Source organism: Eschscholzia californica, unplaced genomic scaffold, assembly GCF_041429995.1.
Source record: "Eschscholzia californica isolate CP2 unplaced genomic scaffold, dmEscCali1.0.p SCAF_5, whole genome shotgun sequence".
Lineage (NCBI taxonomy): Eukaryota > Viridiplantae > Streptophyta > Magnoliopsida > Ranunculales > Papaveraceae > Eschscholzia > Eschscholzia californica.
In genome coordinates this window covers 28,170,631-28,184,971 of record NW_028238472.1, presented here as the reverse complement: position 1 = coordinate 28,184,971, position 14,341 = coordinate 28,170,631, and the positions used below count along the sequence as shown (strand labels likewise).

General features: G+C 35.6%; 2 protein-coding genes and 1 long non-coding RNA gene across 3 annotated transcripts in view; 1 reads left to right on the top strand and 2 right to left on the bottom strand.

Moving 5' to 3' along the window:
• Window positions 1–8,095, bottom strand: part of LOC147538095 (uncharacterized) — a 108,603-nt gene extending 100,508 nt beyond the window's left edge. Inside the window, exon 1 of the mRNA XM_086639342.1 lies at window positions 8,054–8,095. The gene's annotated coding sequence lies outside the window, so the exon portion shown is untranslated. The remainder of the gene's footprint in view (window positions 1–8,053) is intronic.
• On the top strand, window positions 3,337–5,763 carry LOC147538096 (uncharacterized). The gene is made up of 2 exons (XR_015226090.1): window positions 3,337–3,481; window positions 5,352–5,763. It is a non-coding gene; the product is annotated as an uncharacterized LOC147538096 (long non-coding RNA).
• Window positions 8,096–11,900: 3,805 nt separating the features above from the next.
• LOC147538094 (uncharacterized) lies at window positions 11,901–12,503 on the bottom strand. Its single transcript, XM_086642951.1, has one exon. The coding sequence runs from the start codon at window positions 12,501–12,503 to the stop codon at window positions 11,901–11,903; it is 603 nt and encodes a 200-aa protein (XP_086499077.1).
• Window positions 12,504–14,341: the final 1,838 nt, after the last annotated feature.

The window sequence follows — 14,341 nt, the reverse complement described above, 5'->3', positions numbered from 1 at the left end:
TTTGTACTACTTCATCCTTTAGCCTTCTAGGATCAATTTTTGAGTTATAAAAGAGGGATAATAATTTGAATTAGATATTAGATTTGAATATGATTGTTAGTGGTGAATTCCAATATCCTAGATTTACCAACTCATAGTTTTCCATTACAACTTTATTTTGTTTTCTAAATTTCAATTCTTAGTTTCTAAAATTATCCTAAAAATCAATTATCTACTTTCCTAGTTTATTAGTTAATCTTAGGTTTAGATTTAATTCCAAACAAATCTTCGTGGGATCGACCTCGTAATTCTTGCCATATTTACATACGGTTCGTACACTTGCGAGTTTTAATTTGATCTAATTAGCCTAGTATTTAGGTTCACTAGATTTTACATCAAGTTTAGGTTCATCAGATCACGTATCTGACAAACCTATTCAGAACGTTTTATTATCTATGGACTGTCGTTTAAACACTAAACCAAGTTTAGACGACTGGTGAAATAATTCTTATTATTTCTGATAACGAGAGTTGTAAATCTGAGCCTCTTCCGTAAAACTCCTTTTACCCACTCAGTTTTACTTGTCGAGGTTTAAAATTACACCTCATGCCTTAGACTGTGTATGAATCTCATACTATGTCTTAGGTGACAGTTTAGTTTGACTACCGTGGTAGTCGGTTTTAAACTTTGCTTATTATCAATTAATTTGAAGATTACTATCTTCAACCTTGATAATATCTAGTAATCTTTACTAGAGTTAAGGCCTTTAATTCTTTGTGTAGTATTTGCAACAGTTCCCGGCTTAAAACACTTTTAGCCTACTTTCCTTCCATGTCTGGAAGTTTGCTACGATAACATGTTCAACTTTGTACTACTTCATCCTTTAGCCTTCTAGGATGTACTAAGTAGTGTTTCGGTTTTCCAATCCGAATTCGGATGTTTAAATGCTAATCATGTCCAACATGATTGACTTTATGTTTTCGAACATAAATGTCTCTCTCATGCGTGCTAGCTCATCGGTGTCTTTTAGACTCCGAGTTTTGCAACGCCCTCTGTCATGAGTTTTTGGGTCGAAATTCTTTTAGACTTTCCGAGTCTTAGATTTTCTGTTTCGGATCTCAAGCATCTCATAAATTTAGGGTTTCATCATAAATTTATTTTGTTTTCTAAATTTCAATTCTTAGTTTCTAAAATTATCCTAAAAATCAATTATCTACTTTCCTAGTTTATTAGTTAATCTTAGGTTTAGATTTAATTCCAAACAAATCTTCGTGGGATCGACCTCGTAATTCTTGCCATATTTACATACGGTTCGTACACTTGCGAGTTTTAATTTCATCTAATTAGCCTAGTATTTAGGTTCACTAGATTTCACATCAAGTTTTTGACGCCGCTGCCGGGGATTTGTTTTTAGGAATTGTTTCTAAATTTGGAATTGATTTTTAAACTAGTTAGTTTAGGAATTTATTTGCTTTCTAAAAAGAAAAAAAAATCACAAAAATATTTTATTTCTAAATTTTTTTTTTAGGAACTTTCTAAATTCTGCTTTTTTGTGATTGTTGGAAGAGAAGAGAAGAAGATAATGAATTTGATGTTCTAGACGACCTATGATTATCACTTCACTCAAAAAAATTTTCTTCCTTATCTAGATATTCTAGGCAAACTAGAACCTCTAGAATTACTTCTCAATCAGATATTCTAGGCAAACAAGAACCTCTAATTGTTAGAAGAGAAGAGAAGAGAAGAAGAGAATGAATTGATATGAAAGAGAAGTGGGTTTGGGTTGTTTATATAGGAAGTGAAAGGGTATAAGTTTCTGTTGGGGTTAAAGGGACATATCTTTTCAAAAGGAAGGGCTTAAGTTGAAATAACTGCCTCTGTATGAGTCGGTGCACTCTGGGACGTCGGATTAGGCTCAAAACCGCGGACCGAACGCCAGCCATTGGATGGAGATGAAATTTGCCCGAACTGTGCCCATCAAATGAAGAAAGCAACGACTAGATTACAAGATTAGGCGTAGCGCACCTTCTGCCCGACACGGAGTTAGCAGGGATCGTTGGATCTCTCGGATCCAACGAATCTGGTGGTGTCCCGACATTGTCCCAAGAAGATCATCGCGTAACCGTCAGATCTGGCGCAATCCCGCGGAAGGAACGTCCACCGTCCAGATCTGAACGCGTCTTCTTCGCTCAAAAGCCCCCCAATCTGACTCGTCCGGTTTGACGGTTTAGTCCCTACTTTGACCGATCTTCGCCCAAACTTTAAACTTGAATTTCTCATTCATCCAGAATCGGATTCGAGTGATTCTTGGCTCTAAACTTAAGAGATCGACGAGACGAACGCAATGGTGCATTCCGTTTCTGAGTTTAACGAGTCGGGTCGAGCAAAAAATGGCTCCGATTCCAACACTAAATCTAAACTGTTTTGTTGTTGTTCTTCTTCATCATCTTCATAATCTATTTCTTTTCTTTTTGTTCGTCAGATTTTGGCGGAGAAAAATCAAAAGAAAGAATCCCGTCTATAGACTTTCCAGGTCAACCCTCAATAACCATAATTTAATGTGTCGGGGACCGCTCAGAGAAAATGAGTGGCACGACTTATAGAACTTCTCTCGATGTTAATCCCCTACTGCGTTTTTTTTGTTGTGCAATTTTTCTTGATTTTTACCGAACTCAAGAGAAAATGGGGTGCCACTATTGATTTGGATTTGTCGACTGTATCCCTTTTTAATAATCTGACCATAAGACATGTGTAATTTTAGTTTTTTTTTTTTTTGTTGAAAATGTGTAATTTTAGTTGTTTCACATACTTTTAAGTTTTATCCTTCTAATGAATTTTAATCTTAAAACTACTCTTGGTCTTGGGGTTGAGCCTTAGATTAGCCCCAAGAAGCCTCGGTTAGATGGAGTGGCAGAGGTCCAAAATTTAAATTTTGGGCTTCCACCCCTTAGAGCATCTCCAATGGGACACTTAACAAACACTCTAAAAATCCTAAGTGTCAAGAGTCAAAAGAGATTCTCTTTCAATATAGAGACACTCCAATTTTTGTTGGTCTCCAATGGAGATCTCTAAAGTCTCTATATTTAATACACATGTCCCTCCTCAATCCAATAGATAAAAAGTAGTTGAAAAACAAGGTTTTCTATTGGTTGGAATGATAAAGTAACACTTAGAGAGTCTCAAGTAGACACTCTCATTTTAGAGATTCTCTCTCTAGACACTCTATAATATAATAAATATGTCCATCTCATATTAGAGTGTCTAACAAAGTGTTCCATTGGAGATGGTTTTTTAACAAAAACTCCAAAAAGTTATATGTGGCACTCTAAGTGTTAAAGATTGAGTGTCCCATTGGAGATGCTCTTAGTCTAAAAAATTGAGAGTCGAACTTTAGACCTTCAATATATAGAGAGAGAGAGAGAGAGAGAGAGAGAGAGCGAGAGCGAGAAATGTTCAGCAGAAGAAAGTTTCTATCCCTACCGATGGTAGTAGTAGCAGCTCTGTGAGTTCTTTTCATCTTCACTCTCCGTCATATCTTTGTTTTATATTTTACACAGGATACTCATTTGGGGAGCTTAAGATTGTTATCTATCGATCATATTTACTGATATTTTGTTTGATTGCAAGAATCAAAGATAGGATTTTTGCTTGTACTGAGATAGTTCTTTTTTTCCTTCTTTATACTACTGCTGTAAGCAAATTTAGGTTTTGAACTATTAGGGAGATTATGAGAAGTCAAAGGAAAAGAAAAATTAGGTTTACAATTACCCGAGATAGAATAACAATTTATGTATCTAGGGTTATATGTATATCCGGGACATGGAAAAATAATCCAAGAAGTCTAGATTTGGAGTGTTAGAGGATGTGCTTATATGATTTTAAGATTATGCAGTGCATTTATATATGTTCATAGAAATTGAGAAATTAGGTTAAATTCTGATTATGCATCCTCTCAACATTGTTTTATGGAGGAGAATTTGTTAGATAATGTCCTTGATTTGACATTAAGCTTCTTACTCTTCTTCATCTTCTTTTTTCTTTTTTCTTTATAAACCTTAACAATATAGAGAAGTTGTAAGAATAAAAGTAAAGGGTTGAGCTCGAATCGAATCACGAGTCTCTGTCCGTGTTTTACTTATTAACAGTTCGAGTTACTCGTAAGTTAGTTGGGAGTCAGACTACTGTAAGATACATTGAGCCATCTCAATCTGTCTTTTAACCTTAGATCTCAAGTTTCATTATGAACCTGAAACCGAGTTTAATTATTTGTCATATACTTGTAATCTTTTGGGGTTTGCATTCATTTATCTCTAAAGTAAAATCAGATCTTACAAGAAGTCCTCTTCTCAATTCAGACTTGTTTTTTGCTAAAAACAAATGCATCTTATATGAAGAGTGATTTAATTTCATTACAAGGATAAAATTATGTGAAACTACTAAAATTACACATGTATTATGTTGAGATTATTAAAAAGGGAACGTCACCTAATACTGGCCTTAACTGTTCAAGAACTAGTCACAAGTGGTTGAGAAATGACATTAATATTTGTAATAGTTATATATATAAAGATATGTGTGCTATAATCATATAAACGACATAAAGCGACTTGTGTTTATTATATTAAATGAAATGACATTAATAATTGTATATGGGATATTTGTCACATCGGATGTCACACACCCAATTCCGATAAGGATTGTATTCATTAACAGTATCCTAATCGGAACTTATATCCAAACATTTCGGACAATTTTCTACTAACCGAGTACACATTCAAATCGAATTTCAGATTGATTCACAAGCCTAATATGTAGGTATCCTTGAGCTTGATACGGGTCTTAACTTTCATGTTGGAAGATTTAATTGTTTCAATATTTACAATATTGTGTTACGCAGCCTACGCTGCATATCCGTTAGACGAAATAAATTGTGGATTAGCTCACATGGCAAACACCTCAGTTGACATGGCCTAGACATGCCCTTTTTTGTTGAGATTGGGATTCGAAACTAAAAAGTGAATGCATCTTCGGTTATGATGTGGAGTGTTGGTGATCCCTTAAGTCTAAGTATCTGAGCCTGGAGTTTTACGAGTTGGTTTTGGACAGCATTCTCTACTCGGTATTTATCCGACTCAAGGGGTTCTGACCTAAAATTATATTCCGTTTAAAAGCGATACTATGTCCTATTATAGAGTATGCTAACATGAATCTTGTATTGAACCTATGTGGAAACAATTGTAAATCTTGGATTGCAAGAGTTCTTTTGTTTTTCTTCCCGAGTAAACCTACTACAGAATAACCCGGGAGCTTGAGTCGTCCAAATTATGATATCATATGGCCGAAGTTTCTAAATGACTTTGTCAAATGTGTAGGATAGGAGTTGTTTCGGGCAAAGCAATTTTCGGACCTCCGTTAGAGGAATACTGGACAAAGAAGCATCAGGAAGACGCAGCATCAAAGGAGAGCGGTTCGGGCTCAAGTTAGCAGGAAGCACCATTTCTATGAGTCCTTGAGGTTGACTTGAAGGTATCTACTTTACTCATGTGATGCCTCTACCATGGAAGCCTTCATTGCACTTTCATATTTTTCAGAAACCTCAATAGGGGTTCAGCAGACTTTTTCCAACTGACTAGCATTGAATCTGCCCTTTACTTGCATTGGATGGCAATTTGTTACTGATGTTCAAGTTGGGTTTTTGTAACGAGAATTTATGTAGTGAATTCCCTTCAAGTGGTTTGGTTTATAAATATTAATAAAACAACAGAAGTCATAGTTATCTCCTAATATTTTATTAAATTTAGGTCGAATATTTGTTTAAAGAAAAAAAAACACAAAAAATTTGAGGTTTCTGTGGTTGTTTAGCATATTACTATATAGTTGTGATTTGCTCGTTTAGCCCTAGTCAAATATCACCAGTGAGTTCTATTTGCCTGAATCTTTAGAATATGTGATTCTATGAGTTCATATGCAATCTGAGGGCCCAAATCCAGTGTTAGAAATTTGGACCTGTGTTGATAGTCTGAGAAGGGATTCTATAGGTGCCCGCTATAATATCGTTTGGGCCCCCCATTACACACAAATGGCCCTTAAATTTTGCTTTGAATGGGTGCCAAAAGCAACAATCACATAGGACCTCGGACTCCCCATGGGCCTCGGACTGATCAGGCCCACGGATCAAGCCAAAAATAAAAGTCAACCGGTTTTCTTATATGGACAACTATTTTATGTAGACAATTAGAAAAATTAAAAAATTTATATGGACATCAGTTTTTTTTTAGGGTACAACACTATTATTTTTCGCTCAAATTCTTCAAGAATCAAAACTTTATTTTAACTCCTCCCTGTTCAACAAAAAAAAAAAAAACTCCTCCCTCTTTTTCCATAAACCCTAACTTCAGTCTTCTACTACTTCGTCTTCATCACTAACAAATTTCTAGAGAGAGAAAATCTTTTGAGAGACATTGTTGATTATGGCATAACTTTAGTCTTCCATAAACCCTAACTTTCAAACTCAAACATAGGTTACCCATTATATAAGAGGAATCATCGCCTTAATCTCTAGGGTTTCCGATGTAATGAAAGCCGATCACTTATTACAAATACCAACTGATTTCAAAATCTACAAGAAAGCTTCCAGTTATACACAACTCAATGAATTTCAGCAACTAGGTCAAGTCTGACATCATCTCAAATTCCTCCCAATTCGAACTCCCTAAACCCTAAATTCACAAAAATCAACTACTATCACTTAGAAATTTCCCCCAATTAGTCACCTTGAAATTGTCTTTTGAACTTCTAATAATCATAAAATCTCTCCAAATATATTAGGGTTATTTTCCAAATGACCCCTAGTTTATGTCCAGCTTCCCGCCTAGTCCCCTGGTTTATGGAAAATAGTCAGATGGTCCCTTCTTTATCGTTACCGTCCGTTGACTACTAATGGAAATACCTAGGACTGAGTCGACTAGTTGGGATTATTTAGCTGACCTTTTTTTCTTCAAATCCACAAATGTGGGTTTTGGGTTTGCTTATTCGGCTTCTTCACACTTCCTCTTCCCTCCAAACATCTATAATTAGATTGAAGTAAGTTTTGACGTTTTCTTCCTGTCTAAACAAGATTTCAAGTTTCTTTTTGTATCTTCTCAATTTCTTTTTACTACCCTTTCTGTCTTTAAGACCCAAATTTTACTGTTTTTTATGTGCCCAAAAAGGGTACACCCGCAAGTATATGGACGTTAAGTAATAAACCCGGTATGACTGGGGTCGATCAACGGAGATAGGAAGGTAATTCAGAGATAAGGAGAGTCTAGTCCACCAATTTAGGTGTCACTATCTAACTTAGCCTAAAACGAAAACAAACAAGGTGAAAGGGGGTTTTATTTATGATAAGGTGATGAACGAAAAGAAAGAAACAAATAACCGGAAAAATGATAAACTAAACTATCTAAGATGCAAACAAGGATGAAGAATTTAGGTCTTTCACGTATAAAAAGGGTCGAGGGTTTAGGGAATCCATCTTGAAGTGAGCATGTGTATGTTTACTTTGGTCCGAATTCGGATCCGAGTTATTCTCGACTGTAAGGTAGGAAACCTAAACACTAGCGTATATCTCGTGATGATACCTAGTTAGAGGATGATATGTTCAAGTGACATCGAGTCTTCGTCGAGAATAATGCCTAACGAATACCTATGATGGATGGAAGTACAACATGAAATTGGTTTAGACATTTAATCGAACATGAGATGTGCATCGAATTCAAGAATCATAGCAAAACAAACACACACAATAGCATATCAAAACTTCATCCCTAGACCTCAACAAAGTGATTAGTTACTCATGTTCAAGTAAATATTGAGTTTCAAAGTTAATGAAGAAATCACACACATGGTTTTATAAATCGGAACACTAAAAATCTCAATTAAATTGATAGGAGTAACTTAACACAAACTAATATGCTCTTGGACTACTTGAATAAGATGAAAAACTAGTAAATATGAAAAAACAAGAGAAAAACTAGAAAAATATAGGGGTTCTCCAAGCTGGAAACCGTTTCTCTGTCCTTGTCAAACGCACCCTTGCTCAAGTTGATTTTCTAGCCACTTCCACTGTCCACACGAACTCCAATCCTCAGGCAACAACTACTCCCTATTTCAAATATTAGATTAGAAACTTTCCTTGGGATTGGGTTCTTAACATTATCATCCTTTAATTTGAAGCATACATCACCTTTCTCCAGACCTAGTCATATTCTCCTTGGGCAATCTGAAGTATTATATTTGAACCACAGAACAAGGAGAGAGTTTCTGCTGTGGTGAAATTTGTACCCAAACAAGTAAACATTATACCTTTATTACCGTTCTCTTAATGTTGGCTTTTTTGGTTCATAAATCGTGGGAGGAAGGAATCAAGCCAAGATCAAGTTTTATTCATCGAGTTCAGCCTTCTACTGCCAGCAACATCATCCCTGAGCTAACAAACTTACATAGCTCTTTCTTCTATCACCCGATGTTCATTGCATGCCTATTACATATTCATACCTTGTTACTCTTTCTCTCTGATTTTGTAATGAGTTTATTTTTTTGTATTATCGATGATTATGAGTAGCTAACTCTCCTTCTAGGGTTTTATGAAGACACCCATAATTGATCACTTAGAGACTCATTTGTAGTTAATCAAATCACTCGATGTGCCTTAAGGTTTAAGTTGTTGTAGTTTGTTAAACTTATTTTGTTTTCATTGTCTATGTTTTTAATTTGATACGTCATACTTAGATTAGGCCACTGTTTTGGGGAAAGCAAAAATGTTTCCAGGGAAGACGGTGCAAACCCAAAAAAACTCAAACCAAACACTCCCTCCCCCTCAAGTCGCCGGAATAAAGTTAGACGGCCGGAATTTCTCTCTGTCCATCTTCTCCTTTCTCTCTCTCTCTTCTCCTTTCTCTCCCTCTTCTCCTTTATTTCTTCTTCCCATCTCCTTTTTTTTTTTTTTTTTTTTTTTTTGTAGTTCCGGCGAAGGAAACCCCTTCGCCGGAAACCTTCGTCTGGTTTCCAGACGAAGGTGGGCTTCCTTCGTCTGGAAACCAGACGAAGGTGTCTGGATCTGGATCTTCCATATCCAGATGATGCCGCCTCGTCTAGATCTGGATGGGCTTCCTTCGTCTGGATCAGGCTCTTCCAGATCCAGATGATGGCGTCTCGTCTAGATCTGGAAGAACCAGATCCAGACGAGTTTCCGACGAAGAGAGATCCCCTTTGCCGGAATTTTCGTGAGAGGGAGAGAGCATAAGAGAGAAGAAAAGAGAGAGAAGAAAGAAGAGAGAACAAGTTCAGGTGGCCGGTATTAATGGTGGAAGTTGCCGGAATTTGGTGAAGGTCGCCGGAATATTACTTAAGGTGAGAGGAGAAGAAGAAAGAAAAAAAGAATTAAAAGGGTGATGTTTGGAAGAAACAAAAATAAATTGTTTCCACCCAAAACTTATTGCCCCGGAAACTTTGCTTATTTCCCCGAAACACTGACCTTAGATTAAGTTATTTGATGGTGTATGCTTATCGGTTAATAGAAAATAGTTTAGAGATTCGTTTTTCAAAATAAAATGATTACAAATTTATGATTATCAAACGGGTTTAAATGAAAACATCTTCCAGAATCCGGGTAGTTCATTATATTGAATTCTGAGTTATAAAATGAGTTATTTAATTTGTCTAATTATTCGTTCGTAAAAGTGATTTTATGCGTGGATTCTAAAATCCTAGGTCTTCTCCCCACTAATTCCCTTCTATTGTTACTTAATTCCGTTATTTGTTTTAGCCTTTTATTATTTCATCACCAAAACCAATTTCAAAGAAAACCGTGCTAGTATTATGTTTTAGAATAAATTTGACTTAGTCTATACGGACCGACCCCGGTCTTACCGGGTTTTTACTACTTCACGCCCGTATACTTGCGGGTGGTGACCTTTTAGGGTAATCTTTTAGGCCCATCAAGTTATTCATGCTTGATGAACCTAAAAGGTTACCCTAAAAGGTCTCCACCCGCAAGTATACGGGCGTCAAGTAATAATCCCAGTAAGACCGGGTCGATCCTCAGGGACTAAGTCAAACCTATTCTTAAACTTAGAACTAGCACGGTTGTTTTCTTCGAAAGTGGTTTTTTGATGATAAAATATCAAAATACTTTACCAAATAACGGAGATAAATACTAAGGGGTAAAAGAATCAATGGGAAGAAGTCCAGGATTTAGGAATTCATCACATAAAATCACCTACAGAACAAATACTTAGCCAATAAATTTTTTTTTTATAACTCAGAATTTCAGATAATGAACTATCTTAATTCCGGGAGATATTTTCGTCTAAAATCGATAAACCATAATAATGTAATTCTTTTGTTTCGAAAGATAAATATCTTAACTGTTATTATCTATCAACTAATAAGTATATGCCATCAAAGAATTTAACCTAAGTATGATGCATCAAATCCAAAGGCATAGACAATTAAAAAAATCGATTTAACTAATTAAAACAACTTAAACTTTTAAGTACAACCAAGAGAATTAATCAAATAAGAATGTGTCTCTAGAAGCTCAAAATTAAGTTCATCTAAACCCTAGATAGGAGTTCTAGTTACTCATGGCCATTAAACAAATCAGCAAAAAGAATTTCATTGAATTAAGATCAAAAGAAGAGTAAGAGAAATATCACCAAATGATGATGCTCCCAGTGGCTCCTTAATGATGATGTATGTGGTGGAGGGTGATGAGTTTGTATCAAGTCTCTCTCACAAAGACTCCAAGAAACAGACACTCTTTTTTTCTCTCTCTCTCCCACACATACACATTTAACTTCCTTTAACAGAAAAATAATAGGAAAGAACACATTGAGTAACTAACAAGATGATAGAAAATGATGAAACCAAGATGATGAACCTTTTTCTCTCTCTCTCTCTCTCTCTCTCTCTCTCTCTCTCTCTCTCTCTCTCTCTCTACTGTAAACTAGTTTCCAACCGAGAAGCTCCCTCTGTTCTTCTCCTTCATTCTCTCTATAATATTTCGTTGAAGCCTGCGAGTGGATTCCCCCAAAGATAAGATGATGAAGAAATTGATGAAGCTCTATTTTTATATTACAATGGTTGGATTTTCTCTCTATTGTGTCAGCAAGAAATCTCTCTCTCTAAAGAAATCAATTATCTTCAGCTCTCTCTTCAAAATCTTGAGCCAATCGAATACAATCTTCTTTCTATCTCTAATTTTCAAATCAATATATCCAGCTCTCACTCTATGTCATTACTCAACCGAATCTCCTTTTTCCAGTAGGTATCCAACAAGTTATCTCCTTCTCTCTTATTCAGTTTACATTTCCAGCTCATCTCTCTCTGTTATCTATCTATTTCTTTCCATTTCTATTTTTTCTCTCTCTCTACTGTCTATTCTCTCTCTCTCTCTCTCTCTCTGTTATCTAACAAATTGCAGCTTCAATTCTCTATAATCTATTTATAGCAAGAATCAGCATCACACGATTCGATTTCTTTATTAAAAGTTAAATCAAATAAGAAAGACGTAATTAGAGATGAGAAAGTGTAATGATATTAGTTCAGATGTTGGGCATACTTTATATATCATTCCATTTGGAGTAGGAGCAACAATTCAAGTAGAAGATGATGGGAAGTTGAAGAAAATGGCGGTGTTTTTAGATCTGAGAAAGAGATATTGGGAAAAAGTTTTTAGAGAGAGAAAAAGTGAGTTGATGTGAAAGAAGAGTTTTTAGATTTGACAAAAGTTAAAAATAAAATACATCAAACAAGGGTATCTTTGGAAATGACCAAAAATTTAACTGTCAATTGTTAGTCAATGGAAGGTGGTTAAAAATAAGGGCCATCTTGGTATTTCGGTAAACGAGGAAGCTAGGCGGGAAGCTAGCCATAAACTAGGGGCCATTTGGGAAAGAACCCTTTTTTTTATGAAGGAAAATAACATTACTGAACAAGCGAATACATAGTATTACATTCCATACTTTCCTTTGACCATTTCTTCTGCCCCATTTAGCTAGAGCATCAGCCTGAGTGTTGCATTCCCTAGGAACGAATGTGAATATCGTACCGTCAAATTTGTCTGTAAGTTCTTTAACTTGTTGCATGATCTCTTTGGATTGCCAGTGAAGGCCAACATTTTGACCGTTGATGAATAAGATGAGAGCTTGGTTATCACTTTCGATGTGCACATGGGAAATATTCAACTCTAAGGCCCATTTAACGCTGAGTAGTATGGCGAAGCTTTCACATTCTTCCGCATTCTGACATCGAACTGAGTCTGCCGCTGCGATGATAAAAGCAGAGTGTTCATCTCTGATGATACAACCTATGCCTGCTGGTTCTGTGCTCTTAGAAAAAGATGCGTCGACATTAAGTTTTATGACTGGTGTCGATGGAGGTCTCCATGTTTGTTGCTTAGTTTTCTTCTTGCATTTGTTAGTGATAATAGATTCAATCTTAATTGGCGTAATAGAGGTGGTATTACTCCTGTCAATCATTTGTCTCGGATTTTGTTTCTTTGTGGTGAAGCAATTTACACAACGTGCTTTCCCTATAAACTACAGAATTTTGGCATATAGTAGGGTCAGTTCTTCATCTAGATTTTTCCATTGATGGATCCATTGATTTGTAGATTCTATTTGATCTGTTCTTACCTAGAAGTGAAACCATATCGCTTTCGTGAAGTTGCAGTGAAGCATAACATGATCTAATGTTTCGTTTTCGATACAATATTAATACAAGAGAATTGGTTTCCAATGTATTTACCTATTTTTTCCTTTACTGGTAGCCCATTGGTACAACATTTCCACAGAAATAGTTTAACGCGTGGAATAGTATTCATATTCCATATAAAAAACCAGTCGGTTTGATCCTGCATAAGATTTGTACTGCCTATTCTCAGAAAATTATACATAGATTTAATCGAAAAAGTACCTGATCTTGTGAACATCCATATGGGTTTATCCTCTTGGTTGCTTTGGATATTTATGCTTAGGATTGAGCTGCAGATATCACTGTTAAAACAACTTTGTAGAACATTAGTATTCCAAGTATTATTATCCATAGGTTGCGCTATCCATTCAAGGTTAGACTCATTATGGTTAGTTATAGGAGGAGGGTGATTTGGGATCCAGTTGTCCTGCCAAATGTTAATTTTCTCTCCTTTGTTGACGTCCCAGAGTATCAGGCTCTGCATCTGATTGAACTGTTTATTGATGGATTTCCTGGGCCAAGAGTGGTTAGCTTTGGAAGGTGTGGGTTTATGAGACGTAGGAAAATATTTACCCTTACGAATTTTAACCCATACAGCGTTGGGATTATTGATAAGACGCCAGTTGATCTTGTTAAGGAAGGCCTGGTTATCGAGATGAGGGAGGCGAATACCAAGTCCTCCAAATTTGCGGGGCTTGCAAATGGTGGACCAGTTGAGAGTAATAAAGTTTAGAGAATGATGGGAAGATTAAAAAACATAAAATGAGTTGGAGGCCCAAATTTTGGGTGGTAAATTCGAACCCAACCCAACAATAAAACAACTCAAAACAAGTCCAATGCTAGAGAAAGTACACTACTCCCTTTTTTTCTTCCTATGTTGCCCTTAGACGGGACATCCACATTAAATTCTTCCATTTTCTGACTTAAGACACCATGACACTAAATTCATGTCCAATCATGGAACCAAATCTTCCTTATTTGATCTCCCTCCCAATTTTGCCACTAACATTTATGATATTTTGGGTTTCTTCTTTCTCTAAAAGAAGTAGAACTTCCTCTCTCTCAAAATCACGTTCTGGTGCCATTTTTAGCGAAGATCAATGATTGATATTTTTGGTTTCTTTCTCTCTCTAAAAGAAGATCAAAGATCAACTTCATATGGTTCAGAAGATCAAGGATCATTGTTGACTTATGATCGGTTTCGTTTGGTCTACTATTTGTGATCAAACTTGGGTTTATTTGTAGGAGGTTTTGTAAGATCTGTTACTTTTTGGGTTCTAATTAAGTTTGTGTGAATGAAATCTACAATTTTTAGATCCCTGAAATTGTGAATGAAATCAGATTTATTTCACTATGTTTTATGAAATTTTTTAAATCTGGTTTATCATATTTAGTTTCGCTGAATTTGTTAATGAATTTTTTTCTTGAAATGTAATGTTTAGTACTGGACATTGGGTTATGTAATGTACATAACAAATTTTCCTATACGTTCTATTAAAAAAGTGTCTAGTATATAAAAAATTACCCCGTACATAAAAAAATGTCCAATACATAACAAAATGTTCTGTGATTTTTCAATGAAATAGTTTATATTTCGGAAAAAATGTAAAGAAATCTTATTATG